Source organism: Raphanus sativus, chromosome 5, assembly GCF_000801105.2.
Source record: "Raphanus sativus cultivar WK10039 chromosome 5, ASM80110v3, whole genome shotgun sequence".
Taxonomy (NCBI): Eukaryota; Viridiplantae; Streptophyta; class Magnoliopsida; order Brassicales; family Brassicaceae; genus Raphanus; species Raphanus sativus.
The window spans coordinates 20,473,080-20,486,489 of record NC_079515.1 but is presented as its reverse complement, the minus strand read 5'-3'; the positions used below and the strand labels follow the sequence as shown (position 1 = coordinate 20,486,489).

Genomic DNA, 13,410 nt, shown 5'->3' with positions numbered 1-13,410 from the left:
CTTTTGTCATACAATGATTTTATAGTCTTCAATTTTAAAATCAAACAAAGAAAATATACTTGAAACGGCTAAACAATTAAGAAACAAAGAAAAAACGGCTAAACAGCTCAGATCTTGCCCGCGTACAGCCCTGAGAGGTCCCACTTGAAACCCATTCTTACGAAATAAGTTTCTGTTGTCCATAAACAACTTTATTTTATTGAATATTTCTATGCAAATCTCTCTCTTTCCGCGTAGACAACTGCAAAAAGCTGCTTTCCTTTGTATAAATACAAACCTAAAGTGTTCACAGCTTTCCCATCAACACAACAATCACCTGAAGAACCAAAGCAGCAACACAAAAGGGCTTACAGCTTCCATCCCAGATCTCATAACAAATCCACAAAAAGTAAGAAGTATTCATGGGGGAATCAAAGAAGAAAAGTATATCAATCACAACACAAAGAGCTTGGAGTCTTGTAAGAATGGCTCTTCTATGGGGAAGGAAAGGTGGCATCTTCAAGAAATGACACATGTTCGAGCTCCGTAACTTGTTCTCCAAGCATCTCAAAACCCTAGCTCATCATTCTAACAGCTTTGATAACGGCCGTTATCTCGGTGAGAAACAGCTTTCTTTCGACGAGACCCCGATCTTTAACGTTAAGATGCACCGTCCTGCTTCCATGAGGTTCCTCTTGCCTTGCATTGCTCCTCCCGTTGACTTTGATTACGACTTCGAATTGGACGGTCAAGATGATACCGAATATGTTAGATCCTACGGCTACTACAATGGTTCGTGCAATGTGAAATGTGATCGTGCGTCTGAGGATGATCATGAGGAAGAAGAAGAAGAGAAAGGGGTAGATGCTCTCGGGCGAATTCCCGGCTAAAAAGTACTGAGCAGATGAGTTTATTGCTAATTTCTATGAACAGATGAAGTTGCAGAGGCAAATCTCTTATTTGAAATACAAAGATCACAACGACGTCGTATGATGATGATTAACAAAAGGGTTTCCAATTTTTTCATCTCTTCTTAATTCTCCTTAATTTTGTTTTCTTTTCAGTTTTGGTGAAATGTATTACATGCAAGATAAAAAAATGGTAATTACAATTTCGCTGATTGTTAATCCATGTTCATATCAATATGAAAACTACATTTTCTATCAATCCATACATATTTTTGGGCCTATATACACAAATAACTTCTGGTTGTTATTCATAGCAAGATTATTATTCGCTGTCCTGAGAACATCCATTCGTTGGGTAAAATGAAGAAGTAAATTTCAATCCCATTTCCACTTGGTGGAAACCTTTTTTTCTACAGTCTTGAGTTTAAAAGTTACAAGCCTACAAACACTGACTAGCTTCGGAAGGTCTAACCCAATAAAAAGCAAAAGCTTACTGATGAGAGAATTAGGATCAATCGAGTGAAGTTATCACTCCTTCGTTAATATCAAAAACTGTACGAGCTTGCTTCAGCTCTTCTTGCGTTGCCAACAGTTCCCTATACCTGTTAGAATTTGGCAAATCCTTCATAAGCCCTGTTCTTTTTGTAAACGCAGCGGCCCAGCGTTAAGAAAAATACAAAGGAAATAGTTTTTTTTACGGCATCCTCATTTAATTGATGCCGCTGCGTTGCATAAAAAAACTACCGCATTTCCATTCCAGCATCGCAAATCCCAGTTAATTTTAAGTGGCCATATTATTAGCATTTTAATCTATAAACAGCGAAAGGAAGAATTCATTCATGATCAAGTGTATTTTTAAGATGCTGGACGCATGCCCGACTCTAGACATGTGCTAGGGGTGCATTGGCACAGAGTCCATTGTAATTTTTGATTTTTTCTAGTCTAAGATTAGGATCCAATATTTTAAAAGTTATTTTTTGTATGAGAAATTTTTTTTTGTTCAGGGTTCACATAACACTTGAGACGGGCCTGGGATGCTGCCACCGCGTCTACAAAAAGAACAGTGCTATAAACAAAATCAAAGAACACAAAAACCATAGTCGGTTTCATTTTAGTAATTTATCTTACGGATTAAATACATGAAGTCATCAACTAGTATGCTTCCTCGCCTTGAGCCAATCTCTTAAGCCTTAGTGTCTTTAACCGTAAAGAAAATCTATTTACGAGTTGAAAGCCATTCCAACATATAATCATATAGATTATAGACCATTCACCATTCCACAATATAGTTTATTGAAAATGAGCCGTTGAGATTAGGATACCATTCCAATTTATATACATAGACCATTCCACAATATAGTGTAGTTTAACACGTACGGGAACTTAAACATAGAAATAACTCATCATTCAAGTGTTCATCCGGCGGTTAGACTAGTTATCATCAACGATCAAGTCGAAATTATATGTTCACTAATGTGCTCAGGTAAAACAAAATTGACTACTTTTCAATAACATTTAACTGGTTATGATGTTCTTGATATAAAAGATAGATCCCCACGAAGCTATATAGTGTATATATATTCTCGACATATATACACATTTGAAATGTATCATGATAATCTGAAGGGGAATAAAAGAAACAAGAAAAGAAGACTCTTAACAGTTTCGTTTCGTGCAAGTAGTTTGGATTTCATTTTGGACATTAACCTCACGAAGAAGCAACATGTCATGCAAACACACAACAGTAAAAGACAAATAGCATGAGCATTCTGATCACGCCACGTATGCAATTAGATAGAACCCAAAATCTTGGAACACGTCACATTGTTTGTCCACCTATATCCATTTACACACTCTCTGACTCTAACGTGGCAGTCTTCTACTTTATCACGGTGGTCCCACGTGGGTATTATTCTAGGAAACTTCCATTTTAAAATTTTATTAACTTGAAATATTTTTCTATCAATTGTAATATAAAGTCAAATTCTATCAAATAAAAATAATAGGAAAAATCGCATAAAAAACCCTCAGAGTGTCACTTACTAGCACTTTAAACCCTGAAATTTTTTCACTAACACTTTTAACCTTCAAAGTGACATTTGTATCATAAAAAACCTTCAAATCAAAAAGTTGACCTGTTCAGCAGGTAGTTTTTAAAATATAATTATTTAATTAATAAAATAAATAAAATAAATAAATAAAAAATTCAAAAATAAATAAAATCGAAATTTTAATAAAATTCACAAAAATGAAAAATTAAATTAAAATTTTAGAAAATAAATAATTTTTAATAAAATAAAAATAACTAAAATTTTATAATAAATAAGATTAAATTTAAATAGAGAAGAACTTTATAAAAAGTTCATAAATTTTTAAAATAGAAAATTCAAAATATATTTTTTTAATTATAAGATTTTTTTTTCAAAAAATATATCATATCATCGTGGACAATAACAATTTTAAATATATCACTAGTGACGATGATGGTTTCTGATTTTTATTTAACTTATGATTTTTAATTAAATCTTACGATTTTTTTTTAATTTTCTGATTTTTATTTATTTTATTAATTAAATAATATATTTCATAAATATTATTTTCAATGATGATATTGGAAATTATCATTGGAGATATGACAATTATCGTCATTGTTAATGATTATGTGAGAAACCATCATCGTCACTAGTGATATATTAGAAATTGTTATAGTCCACGATGATACGATATATTTTTTGAAAAAAAATCTTATAATTAAAAAATATATTTTTAATTTTCTATTTTTAAAAAAAATTGTGAACTTTTTATTCAGTTCTTCTCTATTTAAATTTAATCTTATTTATTATTAAATTTTAATTATTTTTGTTTTATTAAAATTTTAGAAAATTACTTAATTTTAAAATATTTATTTAGTTTTCTAAAATTATAATTTAATTTTTGATTTATGTTTTCATTTTATGAATTTTATTAAATTTTTCGATTTTTATTTATTTTTCAAATTTATTATTCATTTATTTATTTTATTTTATTAATTAAATAATTACTTTTGAAAAATTACCTGCTGAACAAGTCAATTTTTTTCGTTTGAGGTTTTTTATGATACAAATGTAACTTTGAGGGTTAAAAGTGTTAGTGAAAAACCTTCAAGGTTTAAAGTGCTAGTAAGTGACACTTTGAAGGTTTTTTATGCGATTTTCCCAAAAATAATATAATAATTGTTGTATTTATTAAGGTGTTGAAACTAATAAATTACACTAATTCCAAGCAAATAAAGATTAAATATGAATGAAAAACTATAAATATTTCCTTAATGATAATAATTATTTTTGAATTTCCTTTTCTCAAGTCGGCAAACAGTGACCCAACTCGAGTACCCCTTCGCTTGATGGGCCCGTATGTGGGGTAAAACGTGTTGGGAAGATAGATAACTCACGCGTATTACACGTCTGAATGTTTAAGCTAAACGACACCGTTTAACAATTCTCCTAGAAACTCTTCATTTTTAATAATATTTTCTTTTTAATTCCTTTCCCTTCATATTAAAATATCGCAAAAAAAAAAAAATTCTCAAAAAGAAAAGAAAAAAAGTCGTCCTTTTCTATTTTAAAGAGTAACGAAAATATATAGAATGAGAAAAATCTATCAGACAGAAGTTTCCTCTCTTGGTAGATCTGATCGGCTGATAAACAAACTTTTCTTTCTTCCCTTCTAAATTTTCTCATTTCTAAATCTTTCTTGGAATAGAATCTACATTCCAATTTTTATTTTTAAAGATTGTTAATAATTTTCAAACTGTGAATAAGAATCGCTCCCAAAGGAACATAAACAAAACAAAAAAAAAAATTCTTTTTTTTTATTAAGGAGAAAAGAAACAAAGATGGATAGTTTGTGTTTGAATACAACCTTACACGGCGTAATTCCAGCGATCAAAGCGGTTGGAAGCGGCGTAAGCGGTTGTGGTGGCGGAGTTGTTGAAGTGAGGGCAAACGCAGCGACGCCATCGCGAAAAAGAGGATCTTTCGGGTTCTCTTTCAAGCTCCCATTGACGCCGTTTTGGTCTCGCGGTGGTGGAATCGCGTCGAGGAGGAGACGAAGTAGCGGCTTGGCTTTAGACGACGCCGTTCTGGTGGATTCTGGCACGCCAATCGCGGAGGAGGAGACAGAGAGGCGAAATGGGAGCTGGGTTTTGAAGATATTGGATGTGCAGTCTTTGTGGAGAGACGGAGAGGTCGTAGAAGAAGATGAAGATGATGAAGAGGAAGAGGAAGAAGATGAGGAGGGGGAACCAAACGATGACGTGTTATTATCACCTGAAGATGATGAAGGTGGATGCGATGTATCTTCGATTTTGAAAGATGACAAATTTAAGCTGGACAGAGACTCCTTCTCTAAATTGCTGAAGAGGGTTTCGTTGCCCGAATCAAAACTCTATGCCCGAATGTCTTACTTGGGAAACTTGGCTTATTCCATTTCCAAAATAAAGGTTCCGACTTTTAACTGTTTCTGTTTCGTTTGCTTCTACATTGTTTTTTTTTTTGTTTTGTTTTGTATTGATATCTTGTCTTTCTTCAGCCTGCGAATCTCTCAAAGTATTACGGCCTTAGGTTCGTTACTTCATCAGCTGAGAAAACAGAATTAGCTTTAAAGGATGAAGTTGTTTCAGATGAGACCAAACCAAAGGTGGAGGAGGAAAAAGAAGAAGAAGTTGAGGGCAAAGAGGAGAAGACGAGGAGCAAAGGTCACAAGATCAGTGCTTCCGCTGCATATGAGATGGTTGCATCAGCTGCTTCTTATCTCCACTCTCGCACCAACAACATTCTTCCTTTCACTTCCTCATCCAAAAACGAAAATTCAGACAAAAGCAGCGATGAGAATTCATCATCATCAGAGGAGGAGGTTGCTTCTTGTTTAACCGAATCTGTTACTTCTGTTGTTGCTGCCGAGGAAGATGTCAAACAAGCTGTTGCAGACGATCTGAAATCTACCATCTCCTCTCCTTGCGATTGGTTTATCTGCGATGATGATCAAACTCTCACCAGATTCATTGTCATTCAGGTAAGAAAAAGACAAAAATCTCAAACTTTTTATTCAAGATTTCATTCTCTTAATGTTGTGAAATTTTTGCTTTGTAGGGATCCGAGTCTCTAGCTTCTTGGCAAGCAAACCTACTCTTCGAACCAATCGAATTCGAGGAGCTAGGTGCGATCGTTCACAGAGGAATATACGAAGCTGCTAAAGGTATGTACGAGCAAATGCTACCTGAAGTCAAAGCCCACATCAAAGCCCACGGAAACAGAGCTAAGTTCCGTTTCACCGGGCATTCACTAGGCGGAAGCCTGTCTTTACTACTAAACCTCATGTTACTGGTTCGAGGCGAAGTACCTGCTTCTTCTCTACTCCCGGTTATAACGTTCGGTGCGCCTTTTGTGCTATGCGGAGGCGACGGTCTTCTTAAAAAGCTAGGCTTGCCTAAAAGGCATGTCCAAGCCATCACAATGCACCGTGACATCGTCCCGAGAGCCTTCTCTTGTATCTACCCTTACCATGTGGCAGAGCTTCTCAAAGCTGTTAACGGCAACTTCCGTAGCCATCCTTGTCTCAACAAGCAGAGCATGTTGTATTCTCCCATGGGTGAGCTTCTCATCCTTCAGCCTGATGAGTCCTTCTCTCCCGGACACGATCTGCTTCCTCCGGGAAACGGTTTGTATCTTCTTGAAGATACGGAGGAGGAGGAGGAGGAAGAGAGGCTGAGAGCCGCGCAGACGGTTTTCTTGAACACGCCGCATCCTCTCGACATTCTTGGCGACAGGTCGGCTTACGGGTCGAGCGGGACCATACAGAGGGACCATGACATGAACTCTTATCTGAAAGCGGTTAGGAGTGTGATAAGAAAAGAAGTGAGTCAGATAAGGAGAGCTAAGAGGGAGCATCGCCGGAGTCTCTGGTGGCCTATTGTGGTGGCTAGAGAGAGCGGGAGCTCGGGGAGACAAATCAACGGTGGTCAGGATTTCTCGGGGATGATGCAGACAGGGAGAAAGTCGTTGCAGAGGTTTAGCCGCCTTGTTGCGTCTCAGCATATGCCTTTGATTGTTGTTCTGTTGTTTCCGGTTAAGTTGATGTTCTTTGGAGCTTTCAACGTCTTTAATTTCCGTTGAAAATGTTTTGTTTTGTTTTTGGCGGGTTAAAGTCGTTATCGGCTTATACCGGTTTAGACCGGGTTCTGGTAATGACCAGGTTTAGATCATTCTTTATTCATGTGTATTTTGTTTGTTTGTTGGGGGGCCCCATTGGAAAGGCTTTTTCTTGTTAGATTCATTGGCTTATGCATAAAGATTGTGGAAAAGGGACCAATACATTTTCAAATATTTGCGTATATCTATCTATCTATATATATATAAAAAATGTTCCATCTCTCATAGTCCTCCACGTCATCGCCAACCTGGAAAGTCGAGCATTTTCCAGCCGACACGCGTCCAAAACGCAAGAAGTCTCACCGTTTCATTTAATCTATTCGTATTGGGCTTAACTTATTTTACGTATATGGGCTTATATTTTCTTAAACTTACAAGTATCTATTGGTGTTATTTCCGGCCCGTTATTGATGTCTCTTCGAACCTTAATTTTGGTAGCTAGACAGTCTTTATTTCCGGCTCTGTGTACTTGCTGGGGAAATAAATCTCGAACGTTACAGAAATCGTTTGAATTCAAGCGTTGTCTTTAATACCCTCATTAGCATCAACTCTCCACTTTTCACACGATTTTTATTGAATGTATCCACCGTTAATTCTACTGTGTGAATCTGAATATAAATACGTAAGTCCCAATCCGAGAAATTCATCAGTTCAAGGAGAGAGAGGTAAAGCTTTTAACTTTCAAATATATGTTCTTTGGTTTCTGCTGAATCGATCATTGATTTCTGATTCTCAGGAAGTTAAAGTTGATTGAGGATAATGATGAGTACGATGGTGAAGACCTTCTCTTTTCTTGAATCAAGTGAGTTCTTTTTATATTTCTTAATTATAAAAGCCTGAGACTTTGTCTTCTTGAACCAATCGTCTTATGTGTGAGCTTCCTTCAAGTATATGAAGTGGGTCATGAAACTTTTCTCAATGACGAGAATGCTTGGAATTTTTTTTAATCTCAGAGTCAGTAAGAATATGTGATGTTTCTCTTCTAGCTCACTATAGATTTTTTTTGAACTTTTCTTATATATATATATAGATACATTCCACATAAGTCTAAGGTGAAAACCGCCAATGAGATCTTCAGTCCTGGAATATCAAGGTTATGTTCTTCATCATGGATTCTTGGTCCTCATAGTAACATTCATCTTTTATCACATTGTCTGATTCAAAAGTGTTAAACCTTAGTGCAGAAATTCAAAGACTATGAAAAGTTGAATGATGCTTACAAGAAGTTCATAGTGGGACTATGAAAAGACTCAAGCCAGCTGATGAGGTAGAGGTTTCTTCCGTTTTTTGAACTGTTAAACTTCTTTATGCCTATGTTTCTTTCCACATGATACTTAGCGATTCTACCTACCAGCAGGAACAAAAATAAAGTGATACCGTCACATTAACTTTAGCATTTTTAAATCACTGTAAGTTTTTCATATGTTCCCTGACATGAAAATGTTTTCTATAGATACAGGGAGACAAGCGTTAGGATCACAAATCATATACCCAAAACCGAATCAGTAAGTGATTCTGCATTTCTGTGTTATAACTTTTAAGCATATACAAACTTCACTACAGCTCTTAATTTATTGTCATCTCACTATGATTTGTGCAGCTCATCCAAGTCACATTTTCCTACCTGTACAAACAGTCAGACAAGCCAAACCAGATTTTGGTTCTTGGGACAGACTGGGACGCATAGCAGAGAGGAATGAAGGAAACAACTCTTCACCTATAAGATGGACAACATTCAAGGTAATATAGAAAACCTTCCCTTGTGGTGTGCCTCTTTTTGGCTGGTAATATAAAAGCTAGCATATTCTTTGATTGTTTTGTTCCATTTAATCATGTTATTTGTATATATTTCACGTTGTTGTAGTTGTTACTATGTAAAAACTGAGAAAGTGATATTTGATGGGATATGAGTTACATGCTTTCATTGAATACAATCAAGTGAAGAGGAAAAAAATGAATACAATAAAGTAAATTAACACTAAAAAAGTTGCAGAATAGAGTTACTTCTTCGAGCTTTAGTTGATGAAGAGGAAAATGAATTCATAGAACATTTATATGCGTTTTTGTTTATCTTGATTTCCACAATTTGTGTAAGTTACACTCTAATTACTACAATTAAATTGTTTGATATGCATATGGAGTGATATTTAACTAAAATAAAATCTGCTAGGAGTATTATATTTTATAAATTAATAATTTAAGAAAACGTTCTAAATAAAATAGAACGAGAAAAATTGAAAGAAAAAAAATTGGTATTAAACAAAGTTCAACAAAAGCAATAATAATTTACAAAAAAACACTAAGTAAAACACTAAAATAATTAAAATTTTATTCAAAATATAATTATGATGATCTGAGACAAAACATATGTTCTAAAATATCCTTTGATGTCAATTAAGATCTTACTCATCCTCTTACGGAAAGAGGAGTATCTGTTCAGCTAGATCTCTGGTTAAAAAAGACTAATCAAAAGAGTGGGAAATGATAATTCCATCTCAGTATGGAATGACCCATGGATCCCCGCTCCTCGCCCGAGGTCAGCAACCCCAAAAAACCAATCACAATTTGTGATTAACTCTCTCACGGTGGATTATTTTATTAATCCGGCAACTCTTTCTTGGAACGAAGAGCTGCTTAATGCACTTATTCATTCAGATGATGTCAGCAGTATAAAAGGTTTGGCAATAAGCCGGTCTAATAGGCCAGATTCGGCGGGATGGACTTTTACGGACAATGGTCGCTACACAGTTAAATCTGGGTATAAAATTGAAACACAATTTCCAGATAAGGCCTTACAGGCGGTAAACTTTGGCCCGGATGTGACTCCTCTTTTAAGATATGCTTGGAAAGTGCAGTGCCCACCAAAATTGAGACATTTTATCTGGCAAGTAATTAAGGGGATAATTCCGGTTGCAAAAACTTTAAGATCACGAGGTATAGTAGGAGATCAAAGATGTAGTTTGTGTGGCGCTGAGGAAGAATCTATTAATCATGTTATCTTTGAATGCCCACCTGCATTACAAACATGGGCTTTGTCATTGATACCTTCAGCTCCAGGTCTTTTTCCGGGAGCCTCTCTGTTTTCTAACATGGATTATCTTTTCTGGCGATTACCGAATGGTTTTGACTTTGGGTTTTTTCCATGGATTATGTGGTATATTTGGAAGAATCGGAACAATAAGATTTATACTAACAAAACCATGGATCCACCGGAAATTCTTCGAATAGCCAAAGTGGAAGCAACGGTTTGGGCGGAAGCCCAGTTGATGATCCCTACCCAGCATTCGATCAATACTTCATCCTTGGAGTGGATGTCGATGGAATCTTTAGGAATTTGCTTTATTGATGGTGCTTGGAGAGCACAAGATAACTTTTCTGGACAGGGGGTGGTTCTACAAGAAAAATAGATCGACCGAGAAGTTGATGGGAGCTATGAACCTCCGAAGAAGCCTATCTGCTTTGCATGCCGAATGTGAGGCGTTGATTTGGGCTATGGAGTGCATGAAGACTCTTAACTTCTCAGACGTGGTATTCGCTACAGACTGTTCTCAACTGGTGAAGATGGTGTCCTCACCTGGAGAGTGGCCAGTTTTTGCTACACATTTGGAGGAGTTCCAGCGCAGTAAGATTTTCTTTCCTTCCTTCAAGATTCGACATATTCCAAGGACGCATAACTCAGTGGCGGACAAGCTAGCACGCGGTGCCAGATGTTCCCCTTCTGCTATGTTTTATGTCGATTCTATGCCTCCAGTTTGGTTCCACGAATCAACTGAGCATAGATCATAGTTAGTTTTATGATGTTGTCAAAAAAATGTCAATTAAGAAAATGTTAATTAATATTTATAATATTATTGAAACTATATAATATTTAAAATTTTACATTTAATTAATTATTAAAGTTTCTAATATTTAATTTATTTAGCTTGGAGGTGAATTATATTATTTTCATGAAAAAACTAATCATTGTAAAAAGTATTAAAATTTGAAACTTCTTGAAATAAATAGTATTATATATTCCTATTTTATATTTCCTTTATAATGTCAAAGTGAAAAAATAATATATATATATACTGAATTATTCTCACTACTTTTGTTTTATTCTCTATAAAATAGAATATAGTGAACGTTAAAGTTTCTTTCGCTCAAACCAAAACTTTTTTTTTTAAAATAAATCTCAAAATTTTATTCATAATCTGTTTGTTAATTATATCACTTTCAGTTTAGAATAAATATTTATAAAACTAAAATATATTTTCATATAAATAGTTTTCATATGTTTCCGTCTGTAGGGCGGACCGACCCTAGTATTTTTTAAAAGTGTGTATCAAGTGGGCAAAACCAATTTGATTAGTTAAGAAATTTAGATTGTTCAGCAGTCAATCATGTGCACCGTCATACTTAAAGGTTTCTTTTTAAGTCTTCCTTTTCGACTGGTTACTAATCTTTATTGAGATAGCGAAAGCACGACATCCACAAATCATCCAGCTTCAATTATTTTGAAAAAGGGAAGATATTTGTGAAACTGTGACATGACCTGTATATCAAATTATTGTTTTTTCTTTGTCGTAGCAGATCATCGAATTTGGATTAGTCGCATCCTATTTTATTATGTTTCTAAGATTTTTGTTACTTTTAGTGATGTTATACCGAAAAAAGAAAAACAAGTTGGGCGAGTGGTCGAGAAAGTGGCCCCAAAGGAGTTGATGTTTATCCAGTCCAACGACAATACACGTTGCCACAAACGACTAATCACACTCACGCAGTGTAATTAGTGTAATTATACGACCATAAAGATCTAGCTGGAGAGTGTCATCAGTGCTCTCACTCGTGAATTCAATCGCTTATTTTGTACATTATACTTAAAGATCTTAATGGAACTGCACGTGACAAAAAGTCTAGTTTGATTATAGGGTTTTTTTTTTTTTTTTAAACATACTATATTAATATCCGTTTAAACCGGAATTGGTTGAGTGATTACATTAAAAATTTCAATCCGAAAAACGAACCAAAGTAAACCGCAGTAACCCGGATCCAAGCAAAACCCTAGATTGTGCGCCGTTTCAGTCGTCCCCTAATATCCGCCGCCGCCTTTTCCAGAGCCTGCTCGCCACCTTCAACAACGGATATCTCGAGCTCTCCCGGCCAGTTGTAACCACTCCGGCGGCAACCACACAAAGGCGTTGGGGAGCGCAGCCCATAGAAGCCTCCTGTGAACCTCGCCGGAGCTGAGAAGTTCGCCGGGGCAGACGACCTTCTCAAGCCAATCTTGACTCGCCGTGTATACCCTCCAATGACTTCACCGGAAACTACAAGACACAGTTTCCACCACTTCCACAAAAACACCAGATCTGAGAAAAAAACCTTCTTCCATCCACCATCCTCTAGCAGATATGGAAGAAGAGAAACCAGATCTGAGATTCCGTTTCCGAAAGCATCATCCACGCCATCGCACATCCTTCGGTCTCCACACCTCACACGGCCGGAAAAAGAGAGTGAGTTTCGGATTAATCATGCAACCACCACCGCTATCAGCACCACCGAAATAAGATAAAAAGAAAACGGAACCCTCTCACACCATCAGCGGTGAAGCTTCCGGCGGAGAGGTAAAGCAACGATGGCTGTTTAGAGAGAGGTTAGAGAAAGTGGTTTTTAGAGAGAGGTTGTTCCTACTCTTCTTCTTTCTAGAGTTAATTAATGATTTTTGATTATAGGTTTATCTTTTATAATCCGGATTGTTAGTGAGTTATTCATCAACTCGCTATGGTCTGAGTCGTCTGACAATGGTTGTATTGATTTGGCTTTGATCTTTTACATATAGCTTTTTCTAATTGTTGGTACATACTTCGAGATTTTAATAGGGATCTGAATAATAAGAAGATAATCGCTTGGAGGAGGAAGAGCAACTGCAACATTTTTTACCAAAAAAAAGAGCAACTGCAACATTTGGCTAGATTTTTTGTTGTTTTTTATGAAAGCATCATGCTAATTAATTAACACACAACATATATAACAATATGTGATTACTGCAAATGTAAATTATGTCAAGAATCATAAGAGATTCAATGAAAAACCCAAAGATATGCATATATAGATGATAAACAACTCTCTCTCCCCTTCTTTTACAAAAAAAAACAACTCTCTCACCTTCATCCAACATCTCAGTGGTGAAACATTGAAGTCGATGGCTGAGTCGGTGGTGTTGACTGGAGAAGGTGGCGACGAGCAAAGAGAGACGGAGGCTTGTGAATGTCAATGCAGTGAAAAGTTATACGAGAAAGATGGATCACTTTTAGTCTTTCAAAAAAAAAAAGATGGGCCACTTAGTAGGATCCATG

General features: G+C 35.8%; 3 protein-coding genes and 1 long non-coding RNA gene across 5 annotated transcripts; all 4 read left to right on the top strand.

The window, feature by feature from the left end:
• Window positions 1-309: 309 nt before the first annotated feature.
• On the top strand, window positions 310-869 carry LOC108860106 (uncharacterized). The gene has a single exon (XM_018634017.2). It carries the CDS (start codon window positions 513-515, stop codon window positions 867-869), a length of 357 nt encoding a protein of 118 aa, XP_018489519.1. The 5' UTR covers window positions 310-512.
• Window positions 870-4,504: 3,635 nt separating this feature from the next.
• LOC108833140 (phospholipase A1 PLIP2, chloroplastic) lies at window positions 4,505-7,193 on the top strand. The gene is made up of 3 exons (XM_018606575.2): window positions 4,505-5,367; window positions 5,457-5,939; window positions 6,017-7,193. Exons 1-3 carry the CDS (start codon window positions 4,762-4,764, stop codon window positions 7,037-7,039), a joined length of 2,112 nt encoding a protein of 703 aa, XP_018462077.2. The 5' UTR covers window positions 4,505-4,761; the 3' UTR covers window positions 7,040-7,193.
• A 324-nt stretch (window positions 7,194-7,517) lies between these two features.
• LOC108839318 (uncharacterized) lies at window positions 7,518-8,999 on the top strand. Of its 2 annotated transcripts, none has more exons than XR_001947672.2 (6): window positions 7,518-7,740; window positions 7,812-7,877; window positions 8,106-8,168; window positions 8,260-8,342; window positions 8,529-8,580; window positions 8,676-8,999. It is a non-coding gene; the product is annotated as an uncharacterized LOC108839318 (long non-coding RNA). The 2 variants fall into 2 exon arrangements; XR_008946020.1 differs by having other exon boundaries at window positions 8,255-8,342.
• Window positions 9,000-10,420: 1,421 nt separating this feature from the next.
• Window positions 10,421-10,861, top strand: LOC108858473 (uncharacterized). Its single transcript, XM_018632391.1, has one exon. It carries the CDS (start codon window positions 10,421-10,423, stop codon window positions 10,859-10,861), a length of 441 nt encoding a protein of 146 aa, XP_018487893.1.
• Window positions 10,862-13,410: the final 2,549 nt, after the last annotated feature.

What these genes read in the sequence shown, in the direction of transcription:
- LOC108860106 (XM_018634017.2), top strand. Translation starts at nt 513, where the DNA reads ATGTTCGAGCTCCGTAACTTGTTCTCCAAGCATCTCAAAACCCTAGCT.
- LOC108833140 (XM_018606575.2), top strand. Translation starts at nt 4,762, where the DNA reads ATGGATAGTTTGTGTTTGAATACAACCTTACACGGCGTAATTCCAGCG. An exon ending in ATTCCATTTCCAAAATAAAG is followed by an intron (nt 5,368 to 5,456) that starts GTTCCGACTTTT and finishes GTCTTTCTTCAG; the next exon opens with CCTGCGAATCTCTCAAAGTA. An exon ending in CCAGATTCATTGTCATTCAG is followed by an intron (nt 5,940 to 6,016) that starts GTAAGAAAAAGA and finishes TTTGCTTTGTAG; the next exon opens with GGATCCGAGTCTCTAGCTTC.
- LOC108858473 (XM_018632391.1), top strand. Translation starts at nt 10,421, where the DNA reads ATGGTGCTTGGAGAGCACAAGATAACTTTTCTGGACAGGGGGTGGTTC.